Source organism: Hippopotamus amphibius, chromosome 5 (assembly GCF_030028045.1).
Source record: "Hippopotamus amphibius kiboko isolate mHipAmp2 chromosome 5, mHipAmp2.hap2, whole genome shotgun sequence".
In the NCBI taxonomy this organism is placed as follows: Eukaryota; Metazoa; Chordata; class Mammalia; order Artiodactyla; family Hippopotamidae; genus Hippopotamus; species Hippopotamus amphibius.
This window is the reverse complement of record NC_080190.1, coordinates 38553564-38569617: the sequence shown is the minus strand read 5'-3', so window position 1 is coordinate 38569617 and position 16054 is coordinate 38553564. Positions and strand designations below refer to the sequence as shown.

Here is a 16054-nt window from a genome sequence, read left to right as displayed (position 1 = left end):
ATGTATTTACTGTTAATCAGTCCCCTATTGTTGGACAATTAAGGTAATTTCCAGTCTTCTGTTAATCATGCAATGATGTCATTTTGAACATTTGCAAATCTTACTCTGGTATAAATTCCTAAATGTGGAATTTATGGGTCACTGGTTTGTACATTTGTAATTTTGATATTACACTTTTTAGAGATTATGCTAGTTTACTCACCAGAACTAATGAATGAGAATAAGAGAGTATTTTTCTCTATACTCTTATCCACAAAGTAGTATTTTATCATATTTCTTTGATATTTGCTAATTTGACAAGTAAATAGCATATCTCAACTATAATTCTAACTTGCGTATCTCTAATTATGAGTGAACATTTTTTTGGTTTAAAATTCATTTGTATTTTTTTTTCCTTGTGGTCTGTATATTCATCTTCTTTGTGTTTTAGTTTGGGTTATTGTTTTTCTTTTTATTCTTGCTTTGTGGGAGCTTATTACATATTTAGGAAATTAACTTTTTAAGGATATTAATTATAGATATCCCCCTACCTCTCCCCCACATTGCTATTTTTCTTGATTTTGATTATGGTCCTTTTTTGCCTTGGAGCAATTTTTTTTTTCTTTTATGAGTGCTGGATTTTGTATCATAATTAGATTTTTTAAAAAGCTGAAGTAGGGACTTCCTAGGAGGCGCAGTGGTTAAGAATCTGTCTGCCAATGCAGGGGACATAGGTTCAGTCCCTGCTCCAGGAAGACACATGCCGAGGAGCAGCTAAGCTGGTGCACCACAACTATTGAGCCTGCGCTCTAGAGCCCGTGAGCCACAACTGTTGAGCCCATGTGCCACAACTACTGAAGCCCATGCACCTAGAGCCTGTTCTGCACAACAAGAGAAGCCACCTCAGTGAGGAGCTCATGCACCACAATGAAGAGTATCCCCTACTCGCTGCAACTAGAGAAAGCCCGTGTACAGCAACGAAGACCCAATGGAACCAATAAATTAATTAATTTAAAAAAAAGCTGAAGTAATTTTGAATATTTTTCATTATTTTGAGTTAGTTACAAAAGAATACTTAAATGTGTAAAGTCTGAAGAATATTAATACAACAAATGCTTGTGGGTCTCATTCATTTTCTATGTCTTCTACTCCCACTGAAGTTACTATAATGAATGTTTTGTGTTTAACTTTTTTTAAATCTTTTAAAAATAAGTTAAATCATATTTGTTCTGAGACATTTTTCACAACATATTTCTAAGATTCATCTATGTATGATTATAATTAATCACTTTCACTGCTGTGTAATACTCCGTTGTGTGACTATACAGTTTAGTTATCTATTCTATTGACCATTTAGGTTGTTTCCATTCTTTGCTCTTAGAAACAGTGATCCTATCTTATACATGCCCTTGGTACATATGTACAAGGGGTGGAATTTTTGGGTCAGAGGATTTAAAGGGGTATCTTAATGGTTTAAGTTGTATTTCTCTGATAACTAATGAAATGCAGCATCTATTTATGTTTTTATTCACTATATGTCTATTCCAGTTTTCACTCTGGGAAATCCATTTGTTAATATTTTCTTTTAATTTTGCTGTCCTTTTTAAAAAATTATTATTGTGTTGGATTTCTTTATTATTGGTTCTAATTATTTGTCAGTGAAATATATTGCAAATACCTTCTAGTTTACCTGTTGAAAGTCAGGCCTCCTCTTTCTACGAATGTCCTCAAAATAAAACTTTTTTCACCTAATTTTTTTATCTCAGTATTTATTTATTTTTTGTTAGTTCCTCAGTACTTTTAAAAACGTTTAAAACATTTTTTTTTATCCAGCATTTTTTTGTCATTTTCAATAGAGGTTTGATTAGTTTTTTTTAAACTATTTGACATTGAAGTCCTGGAATAATTTTTTATTTAACATCAGAAAACTCTCACAATAATACAGTATTAATGTAAATTAAAAATGAATGGAAAGAATGGATGTGAACTTCTTAATAAAATAAAATTATAACTTCATGACTGTTAGGCCTGTACTGATAAAGAAGAGAAGCTCCTGCTGTGGACCTAGTACCCTCTGCATCCATCCATCTCCTTTTCTGTGAGCAGTGGTTCTTTTTTTCTTTTCCCCTGCCAGCTTCTTAATCTCTTTGGTATCTGGAAGCTTTGGCCTAAGACCTGTTTTATCATTTATAATGATTTGTACAGGTGTTTAAATTGTGTTTGCCACTGCTTTTATTAATGGTTAAGTTCCCTAATTCATTGTTAATGTATTTGTTTAGCAGCATTCTGATTTAAGTACAGTGATAAGTACTAAGTTTTTATGATCATATGGGAAAATGCTTATGTTACAATGTTAAGTAATAGAAACTGAACCGAATTATTTATATATAATAGGGTTAAAATTTTGCAAACAACTTGTGTAATAATATAGACTTCAAGGAAATATATAAAAATATATATTTTGATTATGTTATGTAATGGCATTATAGGTAATTTTTTTAAAGGTCTAGTTGTTGCATTATTTTTTATAATGGTTATATATTCATTCACAATAAAGGAAATGTAATAATGCTTTTGATCAATGGAAGAAAAATCCAGAAAATACCACCATAGATAAAATGCAAAATATATGTTGTTTCTGCTAATTATACACAGAAAGTTTCCAGGCCATGCAGCAAGTATTTCAGAAGTGGATTAGGTTAGAAATGCAAGACAGTAAAGGTGACCTAAACTATAATTACGCATAGGAAAATTTTTAGTTAGATCAGCAAGTTAAAATCCTAATTTGGAAAAGCACTCATTTGTCATTCAGAAGCCTTAGATTCTTTGCTTTCTAGGAATGTAATTTTGGCCAGGTCAGCCTTTGTTTCTCCTTTGTTGGATATAAATTACTTACCTTTGGATTTACTGTAGATGCTGAATTTTTGGAGTAATGTAGAATGAGATTTAGGTTTTAACACCTCAGGATCAAGACTAGAATTTCTATAGGTGGTAGATAGGCTTGAAAACTTTATAAATTCTGGGCAAAAGACAGGTAAATGGATTAAATACTCAATATAAACTGTAGTCTTAGCCCTATGCACCTTACTGCCTTTTGTTAGGTTTGTGTGGAATCTTTGGATTTACATTCCTATTATTAGTCCACATGTTGTTCATAGTATCCTTAACAAAACAAATAAGGAAATAACCATTACGCTGTATTTAAGCCTTCATGGATTTTCCTCGTTTCTATTAAGTGAAATGTGAGCAAGTCCTGTGCAGTTTGATTTTGAATTACTGATTGTGAGATTTGATCTACTTCTCTTGACTTTATTACAGGGTAGAGAGAACACTATTCCTTTGTCTTTTCTGATCTATTTTTAAAAATGTTTTTTGTTTCAGATTGTTTTAATGTAGGTTGTTTATTTCTGTTAAGTGATATCTTGGCTGTAGATTCTTGGAGTATAAAAACTTCCTGGTTTAAGGTACTATTTCTGAACACTGTGATTATCAGTAAGCATTATCAAATGTGTAATTGACTTGTATTCATATGGAACTACTCAGTTCTTAAAAAATGGCTTCTTTTTCCAAAGAGCTTTTCATTATAATACATTATTAGGAAATATTTTTTAAGAAATGAAGATAAAAGTGAAAAAGCCTTCTCCCCAATCTCGTTTCTCTCTTCTTAAATATGACCACTCTTGACAGTCCTTCTGTCCTTTTAGATCTTTTTATATGCATTTTACATAATATGTATGTATAAATAATTACTGTATGTGCTTGTATGTCTTTTTTTTATTTTTTATAAATTTATTTATTTTATTGGCTGTGTTGGGTCATTTTTTGCTGTGTATGGGCTTTAGTTGTGGTGAGTAGGGGCTACTCTTCACTGCGGTGTGCAGGCTCCTCAATGCGGTGGCTTCTCTTGTTGCAGAGCATGGGCTCTAGGTGCATGGGCTTCAGTAGTTGCAGCATATGGGCTCAATAGTTGTGGCTCATGGGCTCTAAAGCGCAGGCTTAATAGTTGTGGCGCATGGGCTTAGTTGCTCTGCGGCATGTGGGATTGTCCTGGAGCAGGGATCGAACCCGTGTCCCCTGCATTGGCAGGCAGATGCTTAACCACTGCACCACCTAGGAAGCCCCTGTATTTCTTTATTTTTATAAATGGGATCAACTAATATAAATATTGCTTTTTAAATTTATTCTAATTTTAAGATTATTTTCATGACAGAATTTAGGAGGTATCTTAAGCAGTGTTTTATTGTATATATGACTTTAACATTACTCTAAGGGTGGGTATTAAGAATGTTTTCTATTTTTCAAAATAAAAATGTATAATCTCAATGCTAATAGTAATAGCTTAGTCTGGATTTGGTTGTTTTGAGTTTACATGTATCATTTCATTTAATTTTCACACATATTAGGGATAGGCACTGTTTTTAACTTCCATTTTATGACTAAGGAAATAGGCATTGAGAGAGAGAACTTGGCCAAGTTCACTTGGCTAGTGAAAGAGCCAGGATGAAAACTGAAGCAGTCCTTATGCACATCTTGGTACAACATGTAGTCTACATATTATTGGCAGACAGGTTATATCTGTAAAATGGATAAAGATGGTGTTTATTATAGGAAGTCCCATATTTTTTGAACAAGCCAATAAAAATAAATATTATTGATGTATGAGTATAAAAGGAATATATATTTATTGTAGTAAATTCAGAACATACGGAAAGCCTAAAAAGAAATGTAAAAATCGCCTGAAACCAGACCACTCAGAACTACTGTTATTATGGTATCTCCATGCTTTTTATGAAGGGGAATTTTGTTCAATCAATTTCTTTCAATTTTTGAGATCTCTAGGATTGGCATCATGGAAATTGGCCTAAAAATGAACAAGATTACCTTTTTTTCTCCTCCCTCCCCTCCCCTCCCCTCTTCTCCTCTCCCCTCCTTTCCTCTCCCTCAAGGTTTGCATACTAATTCATAGTGGTTTTTTTATTTCTTTAGGCTTAAGTTACCAGTAACACCAAAAATCAATTGACCTTCACTTGCATGGGTACCTTTTGATCTTGTAATTGTCCCATTTTCATCCTCCGTGTGCCATTATTAGTTCTTAAAGTATTTCTTATATACTGGATCATGTTACTTAACAAATTTTGGAAATTTGAGCCAGTATTTTTCCCCTAGAGTATCTCTATTGACTTTTCCATGATAATGATTTTGCTGTTGCATGCAAGGGGCTATGTCAATTCTTTTTTGAGAGTGCTTACAGAATTTGAAATTCTTAAAATATTGTAAGAAGAAAACGACCTCTTCGTATATACATTCTTTGGAGTATCAAGAAATTTTCTGATAATTTGAAGCCATATCATGTATGTTAGACTCTGTAATTTTTCTAATGTGCTTTAAAGGACATGAATCTTTGAATCAGTGGCCATGAATTTTAAACAACAAAACAATTAGCATTTCTAGAAATATTTAATTTGATTTATTACTTTGAAGGTATCTGTAATGCGTGATGAGGAGAAATTGTTGAGGATTAAAATTAATGAACTGGAGAAAAAGAAAAACCAGTGTTCTCAGGAAATAGATATGAAACAGCGAACCATTCAGCAACTTAAGGTAACAGTTTTGTTTTTAAAGATGATTTAAGTAGATTCTGTTGGAATATTTTAGTGTTTAATTAAATGTATCAGTTTTTTTTTTTTTTAAAGTAAGAAATGGGTAATTTCATTCGAGGCAATCTGAGGATTATAACCTGGGAGACAGTCTTTCAGAAAGCTCTTAGGACCTTTCCACCCATTAGAGGTCAAAGCAGAGTTTATATACCATTTGAGGCAAAGGGTTTTACTGTCAAATGATGTATTGTTGACAGTTTACACAATCCAGATCTGCAGTACAAAGTGAGTAGTGGGTAATCCTGCCCCCATTCACTTTAAGGAAGATAATCTAAGGCATTATCTTGCTGGCACCAGGAGAAAATATTTCTTTACAATCCAGCAGGCATTCCTGTGTCCTCTACGGAGGGGTTAATACAGGTGCATAAGGCACACTGAAGTGGGTTAGGGGGTGGACACAGAAAATTTTGCATTTAAAAAAAATTTTTTTTTCCCCTTATCCTGCCTTAAAAATGTTTTGTTTTAACACAACTCAGTGAGAGCTCTGAGGTAGTAAACCCAGCGCAGTTGTCTGGTCAGAGTGCACAGCACCGCTGAGATGCGGTGAGATGTGTTTGCATTTGCCATCAGGGAAGAGCCCTGCAGCTCCAGCTCTGCCAGGGTCAGGGTTAGCTGGGGGGGCCCGGCTCGCAATGCCCAAGGTCGAGGGGGCTCCCCCCGCCTGTCGGTGTCCTGGGCACCACCTAGACAGCAGGTGGCCGCCAAGTGTGGGCTGCGGCTCCCAAGCACTGTGCCCTCTCCTCGGTGGAGCTGGCTCCACAAACCCTTGCTTCTGGGTTCCAGACCAACCATGTCACCATCTTCCGCTGTAGTCGAACCTCCCAGGGTTTAAGAGAGATTCCCAGTCCTCAGGAGCAGGGTTTTCTGGGGTGACTGTCTCATATTCCGCCTCCATGTTCCTGACACCCACAGAAGAATAGTGATGTTTTCAGGAGACTTTTTGGAGGCCTTTAGAAAAAGAAAAGCTGTTTAAAAAAATCCTACTTTCAAGAAGACAATTATTTCATGATTCCAACACCTTAGGGATCTTTAGGGGATTTTGGGGAACAGCTGTGAGTACTTCGTGATAACAAATGATTTCAACGTCAACCCAAAAAGATATGGTGAGGTTTCGAAACAGATTGAAAACCTGTTTATAGTGCGCCCCTATGTAGCCAGACACCGCCTCGGTTTTTCCCTTCACTGTCCGACCATCTTGGACCAACCCCCACCATGGTTCGTCTTTTTCCGTCCCGTCTGCCCACCTCTGTCGTTCTCCATTTATTTCCGTCCCTTCCGTCAACTCCATCTTTTTCAGTCTGTTTCTGTCCCTGTCAGTCCTCCTCCTTCGTTCTCCGTTTATTTCCGTCCTGTGCTTCAACTCCGCCATTCTCCGTTGTTTTCCTTCATTCTCTATCTCTTCACTCTCCTTCCAGCTCCAGCTGCTTTCATAATAGGATTTAGAGATTTCTAGGTTCTGTAGTGATTATTCTAAAACTTATAAAATGAGAAAATACTGCTGAAGATAGATGAGAGAGGGAGTGAAGATTGGATTACCTGACGGGTTAAAACTAGAATTAAAGAATTTCCAGTGCCTCTAAATTAATCTTGCATCCTTTTCAAACTTCCCAGCTCCTTTCCATATATAGGAGATGTGGGGGCCCTGTTTTTTCTTCATTTTGAGTTTATTGACAAGGAATTTATTTATGGTTTTCATTGTTCCTCCTACATTAAATACATAGTAAACTTTCATTTCTCCCTGTTTGTGCTTTTTGTGTTTTTAGTGCTGTGTAAGAGAACATACATGCCAGCATAAAATGTTGAGTGAAGAAAATAACTTGGCATCTTTGAGGTAGATTAAAGGTATAAAGTTTGGGGGGTTTTGTTTTGTTTTTTCTTATTACCATTCTCACCCTGCCTTTTCTGAGGCGAACCAAACTTGGAAACTTGAGACTGTTAGTCAGCCTTCTAGGAGATAGATTTCAAACTTAATATTAAACCCTGTTTTTGAGTCCCACTATTAAATATTGGGGTGTAGTTAAGTTACACCTGAGTTTAATTCATATTCTTTCATTTTGCAGGAGCAGTTAAGTAATCAGAAAGTGGAAGAAGCTATACAACAATATGAGAGAGTGTGCAAAGGTCAGAAACAAACCTCTACTTCCTGTACTAAAGTGACTGCAAAATAAGTAGTTAGAATAACAATTGGTTTAACATTTTCCTTTGAAAATTCTCAAGTAGAATAAGGGCAACTTTATCAAAAGAGAAAAGCATTGATTCTGAAGAGTAACTTAATACTAAAGTTTATCTTTGGAGAGGTAAAACATTAAGAAGTTTTCAGTGAAAGCAACGTTGATTTCTAGGTAATGACCAGTATTTTGTGAAACATAAAGTCAAAGTTATATAGGTCACAATGAATGGAATGGATTTCTAGTCAAAATAATATAAAGATTATACTTCAAGTAAAATTTTTTAGAATGAGAAAATATTTTTTAAATGTTTTTAAAAATGATTTAATACTTTAGATTCAAGTTGTATCTGTTAATTATTTTTTTCTCAAATTGGATTGATTTTTTTAAATTAATTAATTAATTTATTTTATTGGCTGTGTTGGGTCTTCTTTGCTGTGCGTAGGCTTTCTCTGGTTGCGGTGAATGGGGGCTACTCTTCGTTGCGGTGCACGGGCTCCTCATTGCTGTGGCCTCTCCTGTTGCAGAGCACGGGCTCTAGGCAAATAGGCCTCAGCAGCTGCAGCACATGGGCTCAACAGTTGTGGCTCATGGGCTCCAAAGCGCAGGCTCAACAGTTGTGGCGCACGGGCTTAGTTGCTCCGTGGCATGTGGGATCCTCCCGGAGCAGGGATCGAACCCGTGTCCCCTGCATTGGCAGGAGGACTCTTAACCACTGCGCCACCTAGGAAGCCCTGGATTGATTTTTTATTTGAAGTATTACAAAATTATCTTTGTAGATGATATATACATATTTCTGTTCATAAAATTATGCATATTCCTCTTCTTCCCATCAGTCACCCCTTAACTTCTTAGTTGGGTGTGTGCTTCACTCTTAAATTTCAGACTCTCTTCACTAATTCTTGCTATTTGAACTTGGCCAACTAAAGAGAGGGTATAAGACAACCAAATTATTACTTATTTAGATGACTTGGACTTTTGTGGGATTAATTTGGATTAGTAACTTGGATGGGAAAATATATCTCTGCACACAATCCTGTTTTCTCCTACCTTTTGTCATTGTCCCATAACATCTCCTCTTTCTGTAATCTTTTTGGAGTTTCCCTTTACTCTGGATCCTTTGTCATTGTTGGCAGATATGAATAGATCTTAGCTGTTCTGAAAGGCATTCTTTGGACCAGGGTATAGTTTCTATCATATTTTAATTTTTTTCTTTCTTTGCCAAATATTGAGAAGTGTGGCATAGGCCCATCTTGAGTACTTTTAATCTTCCATCTTCTCCATGCTCTTAACTTTCTTCCAGGTCATTTGTAATCTACATATTTTCAAATCTTTTAGCTTTTTGCAGTCCTTCCTTTCCTTTATTTTTTAATTATTTTGACATTACTATCTTCTCTCTCTCATTTTCATTTTGTAAGCAGTATTTATTGTGTATGAGCATATTTTTTCTAAATATTAAGGAAATGTGTAGCTTCCTCATTTTTTAAAACTCTCTTATCTCAGCTTTTGTGATCTGTTCTTCTGGTTACTGCCTTTCTCTCAGAATGAACCTCAGCCACTTTGACAAATTTCCTGATTAAGGCATTATCATCTTTTTTCTCTTCGTTTTCTCTCTTGAGAGTTCTTTCACTCTTGTGATTTTAACTGTGTATGAGACATTCCATGACAAACAGAAAAGTGCATTTTTAGCTCTTGAGGCTTTCCCTGGCTTATACACTTTTATTTAAATATTGAATGCCATTCACTTAGCTATCTTATTAATTTTTAAAAATTAAGATATACATACCTTAAAATTTACTCTTTAAAAGTGTACACTGTGAACGATTTTAGTATATTCACAAGCTTGTTCATCCACTACCACTATCTAATTCCAGAACATTTCCATCACCCTAGAAAGAAACCCTGTACCCATTAGCAATCACTTCGCATTCACACTTTCCCCATAACTCCAATCTCTGCCTCTGTCTTGCCTCTGAGTATGTCTACGTCTTCTCCCTATCTGTTTCTATCCAAATTTCCCTCTTCTTAGAAGGACACCAGTCATATTGGATTTAGGGCCCACTCTAATCCAGTATGACCTTGATTATATCTGCAAAGCCTCTGCTTCCAAGTAAGATCATATTCTCAAGGAGTAGACATGAAATTTTTGTCCTAACATCCTGGTAGGTTTAAAGGAGTATATCATTGTGGTTTTTTTTTTTTTTTATAAATTTATTTATTTATTTATTTATTTAATTTATTTATTGGCTGTGTTGGGTCTTTGTTGCTGCACACGGGCTTTCTCTAGTTGCTGCAAGTGGGGGCTACTCTTCATTGTGGTGTGCAGGCTCCTCATTGTAGTGGCTTCTCTTGTTGTGGAGCACGGGCCCTAGGCGCATGGGCTTCAGTAGTTGCAGCACATGGGCTCAGTAGTTGTGGCTCATGGGCTCTAGAGCACAGGCTCAATAGTTGTGGCGCACGGGCTTAGTTGCTCTGTGGCATGTGGAATCTTCCCAGGGCAGGGCTCAAACCAGTGTCCCCTGCATTGGCAGGCAGATTCTTTACTATTGCGCCACCTAGGAAGTCCGATATCATTGTGGTTTTGATTTGCGTTTCCTAATGATATTGAGCATCTTGTCTTGTGCTATTGGCCATTTGTATGTCTTCTTTGGAGAAATATCTGTTAATGTCCTTAATGTCCTTTGCCCATATTTCAATTGGGTTATTTGTCTTTTTTTTTTTTTTTTTCTTTTTTTTTGGAGTTGTAAGTGTTCTTTATGTATTCTGGATACTAGACCCTTATCAGATAAATAATTTGCAAATGTTTTCTCCTAGTGATTTTTCACTTCCTGGATAGTGTCCTTTGATGCATAAAAGTTTTAAATTTTGATGAAGTCCAACTTACCTATCTTGTTTTGATTGCTTATACTTTACGTGTCGTGTAAGAAACTATTGCCTAATCTGAAGTTATCTAGGTTTTCTTCTAAGAGTTTTATAATTTTAGCTCTTATATTTAGGTCTTTGATCCGTTTTGAGTTAATCTATTTGAGTATAATTTTGTATATTGTGTGAAGTAGGTGTCTAACTTAATTATTTTGCATACGGAAATCCAGTTGTCCCAGCACCATTTTTTGAAAAGACTATTCTTTCCTCCATTGCATTGTTTCGCACCTTTGTTGAAAATCAGTTGACCATAAATGTAAGGGTTTATTTCCAGACTCTCAACTCTGTTTTATTGTTCTATATGTCAGTTCTTATGCTAGTACCATACTGTATTATTACTTACCTTTTAGTGAGTTTTGAAATTCAGAAATGTGAATTTGCCCACTTTTGTTCTTCTTTTGCATGATTCTTTTGGCTATTTTGGACCTCTTGCATTTCCACATGAATTTTAGAATCAGCTTGTCAGTTTTTGTTTTTTTTAATTTTGTCATTTGAATTGTTTTTATGTTTTCCTCAACTTTATTGAGATATAATTGAAATGTAACATTGTGTAAGTGTTTAAGTCCTAAACATTTTATTTATTTGTTGGCTGCATTGGGTCTTCGTTGCTGCGCACAGACTTTCTCTAGTTGTGATGAGCGGAGGCTACTCTTCGTTGCGGCTCGTGGGCTTCTCATTGTGGTGGCTTCTCTTGTTGTGCAGCATGGACTCTAGGTGTGTGGGCTTCAGTAGCTGTGGCACTCGAGCTTAGTTGCCCCGTGGCATGTGGGATCTTCCTGGACCAGGGATCAAACCTATGTCCTCTGTGTTGGCAGATGGATTCTTAACCACGGTGCCACCAGGGAAGTCCCAGTTTCTCAGTTTTTGTAAAAAAAAAAAAAAAAGCCAGCTGGAATTTTAATAGGGATTGTGTTAAATCTGAGGATGTAGTTGGGGAAGTTGCCAGCCTAACAATATCAGTCACTGATACGAGATATCTTATCAATTTTTAGGTCTTGCATAATTCCTTTCGATGATGTTTAGCTTTTAGTATATAAATTTTACACATTTTTTGTTAAATTTATTCCTAAATATTTTGTTCTTTGTAATGTTATTGGTAGTGGAATTGTTTCCTTAATACCATTTTTGTATTGTTTATTGCTAGTGTATAGAAATACAATTGATTTTAATTATATTGATCTTGTATCTTGCAACCTTGCTGAAATGGCTTATGAGCTGCAGTGGAGGGGGGGGCTGTATTTCTTAGGATTTTCTATATACAGAATCATGGCATCTGCAAATAGAGATAGTTTTACTTCTTCCTTTCCAATTTGTTTGCCTTTTATTTATTTATTTAACCTAATTGCTATGGCTAAAACCTCTAGAACAATGTGGAATAGAAGTGGTAAGAATGGGTATTCTTGTATTCTTCCTAATCTTAGGGAGAACACTTCCATTTCTTCATTGTTATGTATAATTTTCAGTGGGAATTTTCATGGATGCCTTTTATCAGGTTGAGGAAGTTCCTTTCTGTTCCTAGTTTGGTGAGTGTTTTTATCATGAGTGTTGGATTTTGTTTATTTTGCAAATAAAAAAAATTTTTTTTTCTGCTTCTGTTGAGATGATCATGAGCTTTTTTCTCTATCTGTTAATACAGTGTGTTACATTGATTGATATTCATATGTGGAACCAAACTTGCATTGCTGGGACCAAATCCACCTCACTGCCTAATTCTATAAATGTTTTATTAGAACAGGAATACTTCTCTTTCGTATTGTCTATGGCTGCCTTCACATTACAGTGGCAGAGGTGAACAGTTGTGATAGATCTTAAAGTAATTACTATCTAATAACCCTTTACAGAAAGTGTTAGCCCACCTCTGGTTTAGACTTTAAGTAATATCATTCCTTCTCACCCTCACACCCAGCACCTAAGTTCTATTATTCCTGTCTCCTGGTGGCTCCTCATGTTGCTACTACACCTTATCTCAAACTCACGCTCTCATACAGCCATACAGATAGATTGAATTTTCCTAAAGCTGTTCTTTCATTGTGTCATTTTCCTATTAATGGGTTTCGATCATTTCATATTGCCCAGACAATAAACGTTCACCCTCAAGACTGGCAGTTCAGTCTGTCATTCCCTGGCCTGACGTTTTCTGGCCTAATATTGTACAACTTTTCCTTTCTATGCAGACAGATTTGTTTTGTTCCCTAATCTTGCCTTACTCTGTTTTGCCTCTATTTCTGAAGGCAAATAAAAAGAATGTATTTCCTTTAGGAATGTATGATCTCAACGAGTTTCTATATATTTGGGAAAGTTTGAGAAATTTTTCTATCTAATCACTTGCAGATATACCCTCCACCCCCCTTTTAAGTACCTCCTTTTTTTAAAGGCTACATAGTGTCCCATTTTATTGATATTTACATGCCAAAATTTATTTGATATGACTTTTTAAAAAAAAAGAAAAAATTTTGATTCTTTTGGAAAAAAGCCTTATGTGACAAAATTTATTAGAATAGAAGAGATAAAACTAATTCTAATATATATAGAAGAGAACACTATTACAGGGAACGGAGACTCTCATTTGATCAAAGACATGGTGTTTATCACAAATGAAACATAATTTCAAAGTCCAATTGTGGGATTTAATGTACAATTTCAGTTGGTTGGAGTGATTACAACTTCACTATTTTTCCCAAATTTTAATTAAAATTTGGATTCAGAAAGGCAATATAGAGAACACCTGAATACCCTTTATTGAATTCACTATTTTCAAATATTTTACATTTTTAATATTTTGCATTTAATATTTTATTTAAAAATTTTGCATTTTAAGGTTTTTTTTTATAAATTTATTTAATTTATGTATTGGCTGTGTTGGGTCTTCATTGCTGCGTGTGGGCTTTCTCAGTTGCAGTGAGTGAGAGCTGCTCTTCGTTGCGGTGTGTGGGCTTCTCATTGCAGTGGCTTCTCTTATTGCGGAGCATGGGCTCTAGGTGCGCAGGCTTCAGCAGTTGTGGCACGTGGACTCAATAGTTGTGGCTTACGGGCTCTAGAGCGCAGGCCCAGTACCTGTGGGGCGTGGGCCTAGTTGCTCCACGGCATGTGGGATCTTCCTGGACCAGGGATCGAACCCGTGTCTCCTGCACAGGCAGGTGGATTCTTTACCACTGCGCCACCAGGGAAGTCCCTAAAGTATTTTTAATATTTACATTTATTTCTGTCTCTGTCCCTCTCTGTCTCTCTAATATATATGTATGTATACTTATATATGTATTATATATTAAACTGATACACTTAAAATGTATTTGCAGGCATCAGTGGTACTTCATGCTTAATACCTTTATCATGAAATAAAACTGTCTTAAATAACTAAGAAAATTAACAATCAACATATCTTATAATCTATTCTCCAGTAATATGACCTCTTTTGATGAAAAAAAAATTTTTTTTTGTTATTTCAGACATTATTTTTTGTTACAGACATTAACGTGAATGTATTTTTACAAGTCTTTGTGCACACATGTAAATATATTTGTACGGTAAATTCAAAGCAGTGTGATTGTTGGCCCAAATCTTGTATTGAAAATTTTGATGACTATTGCTAAACTGCTCCCCAAAGTCATTATACTAGTTTATGTTTTCAATGGTAATGTATAGAGTGCCATTTCCCCACATTTTTGCCAGTATTCGGTGTTATCAAACTTTACATTTATAGCCAGTGTGATAAGTGAAACAAGGTATCACATGGTTTCAAGCTTTTGTACTTGTGTACATCTGGTATACTAGTATTCTGAAATAAATTTGAACCATCACCGAGTATTTCTTCTTCTTCTTCCTCCTCCCCCCCTCCCCCTCCTCTCTCCCCCCTCCCCCTCCTCTCTCCCTCCCCCTCCTCTCTCCCCCCCTCCCCCTCTTTTCTTCCTCCTCCCCCTCCTCCTTCCTTTTTTTTTTTTTGGCTGCGCTGAGCAGCTTGCAGGATCTTACTTCCCCAACCAGGGATCGAACCCAGGGCCCTGGCAGTGAGAGCACCATGTCCTAACCACTGGACTGCCAGGGAATTCCCAATCACTGAGTATTTCTAATCCAGAGTGTTACATGACATTTGTGTGTCATTTCTTTTCCGTAGTTTGTGTGGTGTCCCTTCTTTCCACTGCCTACCTGTTCTCAAACCTTATGTGTAAGCTTTTCCTCCTTGAAGCCTTCCTAGGACATTATATAGCTTTCAGTGATCCTCTCCCCTGAATGTTAAACACTTGATTTTTGTTCATTTGCCAGGCATTTATTTAGCTATGATAGGTCATAACTATTTTTAGATGGCTTTGATGAGATATCTTGTTCCTGTCTTTATATTGCTTTATTTTTTTGTTTTATGTGTTGCATATTTCTGGATTCTTTCCTGAGATAAAATAAGTTATTGGAAGCAGTGACTAATATAATAATTCTCTTTTTTCTTTTACTGTCCCTACCTTTCAAATATTAGATGGATAGCCATTAGTGAAGTTATCATTGGTATCCTGGGACTTTACTAATTGCTGTCTAGATACTTTAACTTCTTCTTTCGAGCCTTCTAATTTAGAGCAAAAGATAGGGTTTAAGAGGACCAGATTCTTTGAATAAAATTATAATTAAGTGTACACTCTGCATATATTTGCAAATCGTACTTTTTGAAAAAAATAAAGGAAAAGGAGTTAGATAGAATACCAGTACTCCTTTAATCCTAAGGAGGGATTCTGTTTCATTAGCTCTCCTAGTAGCTTACATCAATGCACAGAAATACTGAAAATTACTCATAAAATTTTTTCTCATGCTTCTGTTTTAAGCTTACTTTATATTGAGTATTTTAAGGGAGCCACTTTTTGATATTTGTGTCCTTTTTAGTGTCCTTTTTAGTGCCCTGAGTTTGAGCTGTGCATTTATAGATTCATCACCTTTGACATGAGTAGTAGTCTTGGTAAGAGGTGCCCAAAAGTGCGCCCTGCTACTACGTGTGTGTCACCAGAAACAATAAACCAATCTTTCCTCCTTATCTCTTTCTGTCAGGCAGGACTAGAATAGAATTGTTTATAAGCCATTATTGTCATTTTTCAAGGGCTGGAAACAATTTTGGTAAGGTTCTAATAGCACACTTATTCCTGAGGAGCTGGTTTTAAAAACACTAGAAGTATATATTTGGCTTTGAAAATTTTTCAAGAAAAAATAATTACTTGAGACTTTAAAAAGTGAATTTGGGATTGAGAATTTATTCTTTTTAGGAGGTAAAAGTTATAGTATTGGTTTGAGAATATTAACACTAAAAATAAGTGTTTTGACCAATAAGGTTTTTTCTAAATTCCAAGATTTGTG

The 16054-nt window shown here is 35.7% G+C and overlaps 1 protein-coding gene across 6 annotated transcripts in view; it reads left to right on the top strand.

Moving 5' to 3' along the window:
* KIF20B (kinesin family member 20B) overlaps positions 1–16054 on the top strand; it is a 76620-nt gene that overhangs the window by 38580 nt on the left and 21986 nt on the right. For all 6 annotated transcript variants that reach the window (XM_057736617.1, XM_057736620.1, XM_057736619.1 and 3 more), the window contains 2 exons: positions 5461–5580; positions 7697–7757. In XM_057736617.1, coding sequence (XP_057592600.1) covers positions 5461–5580; positions 7697–7757 — 181 coding nt within the window. The remainder of the gene's footprint in view (positions 1–5460; positions 5581–7696; positions 7758–16054) is intronic.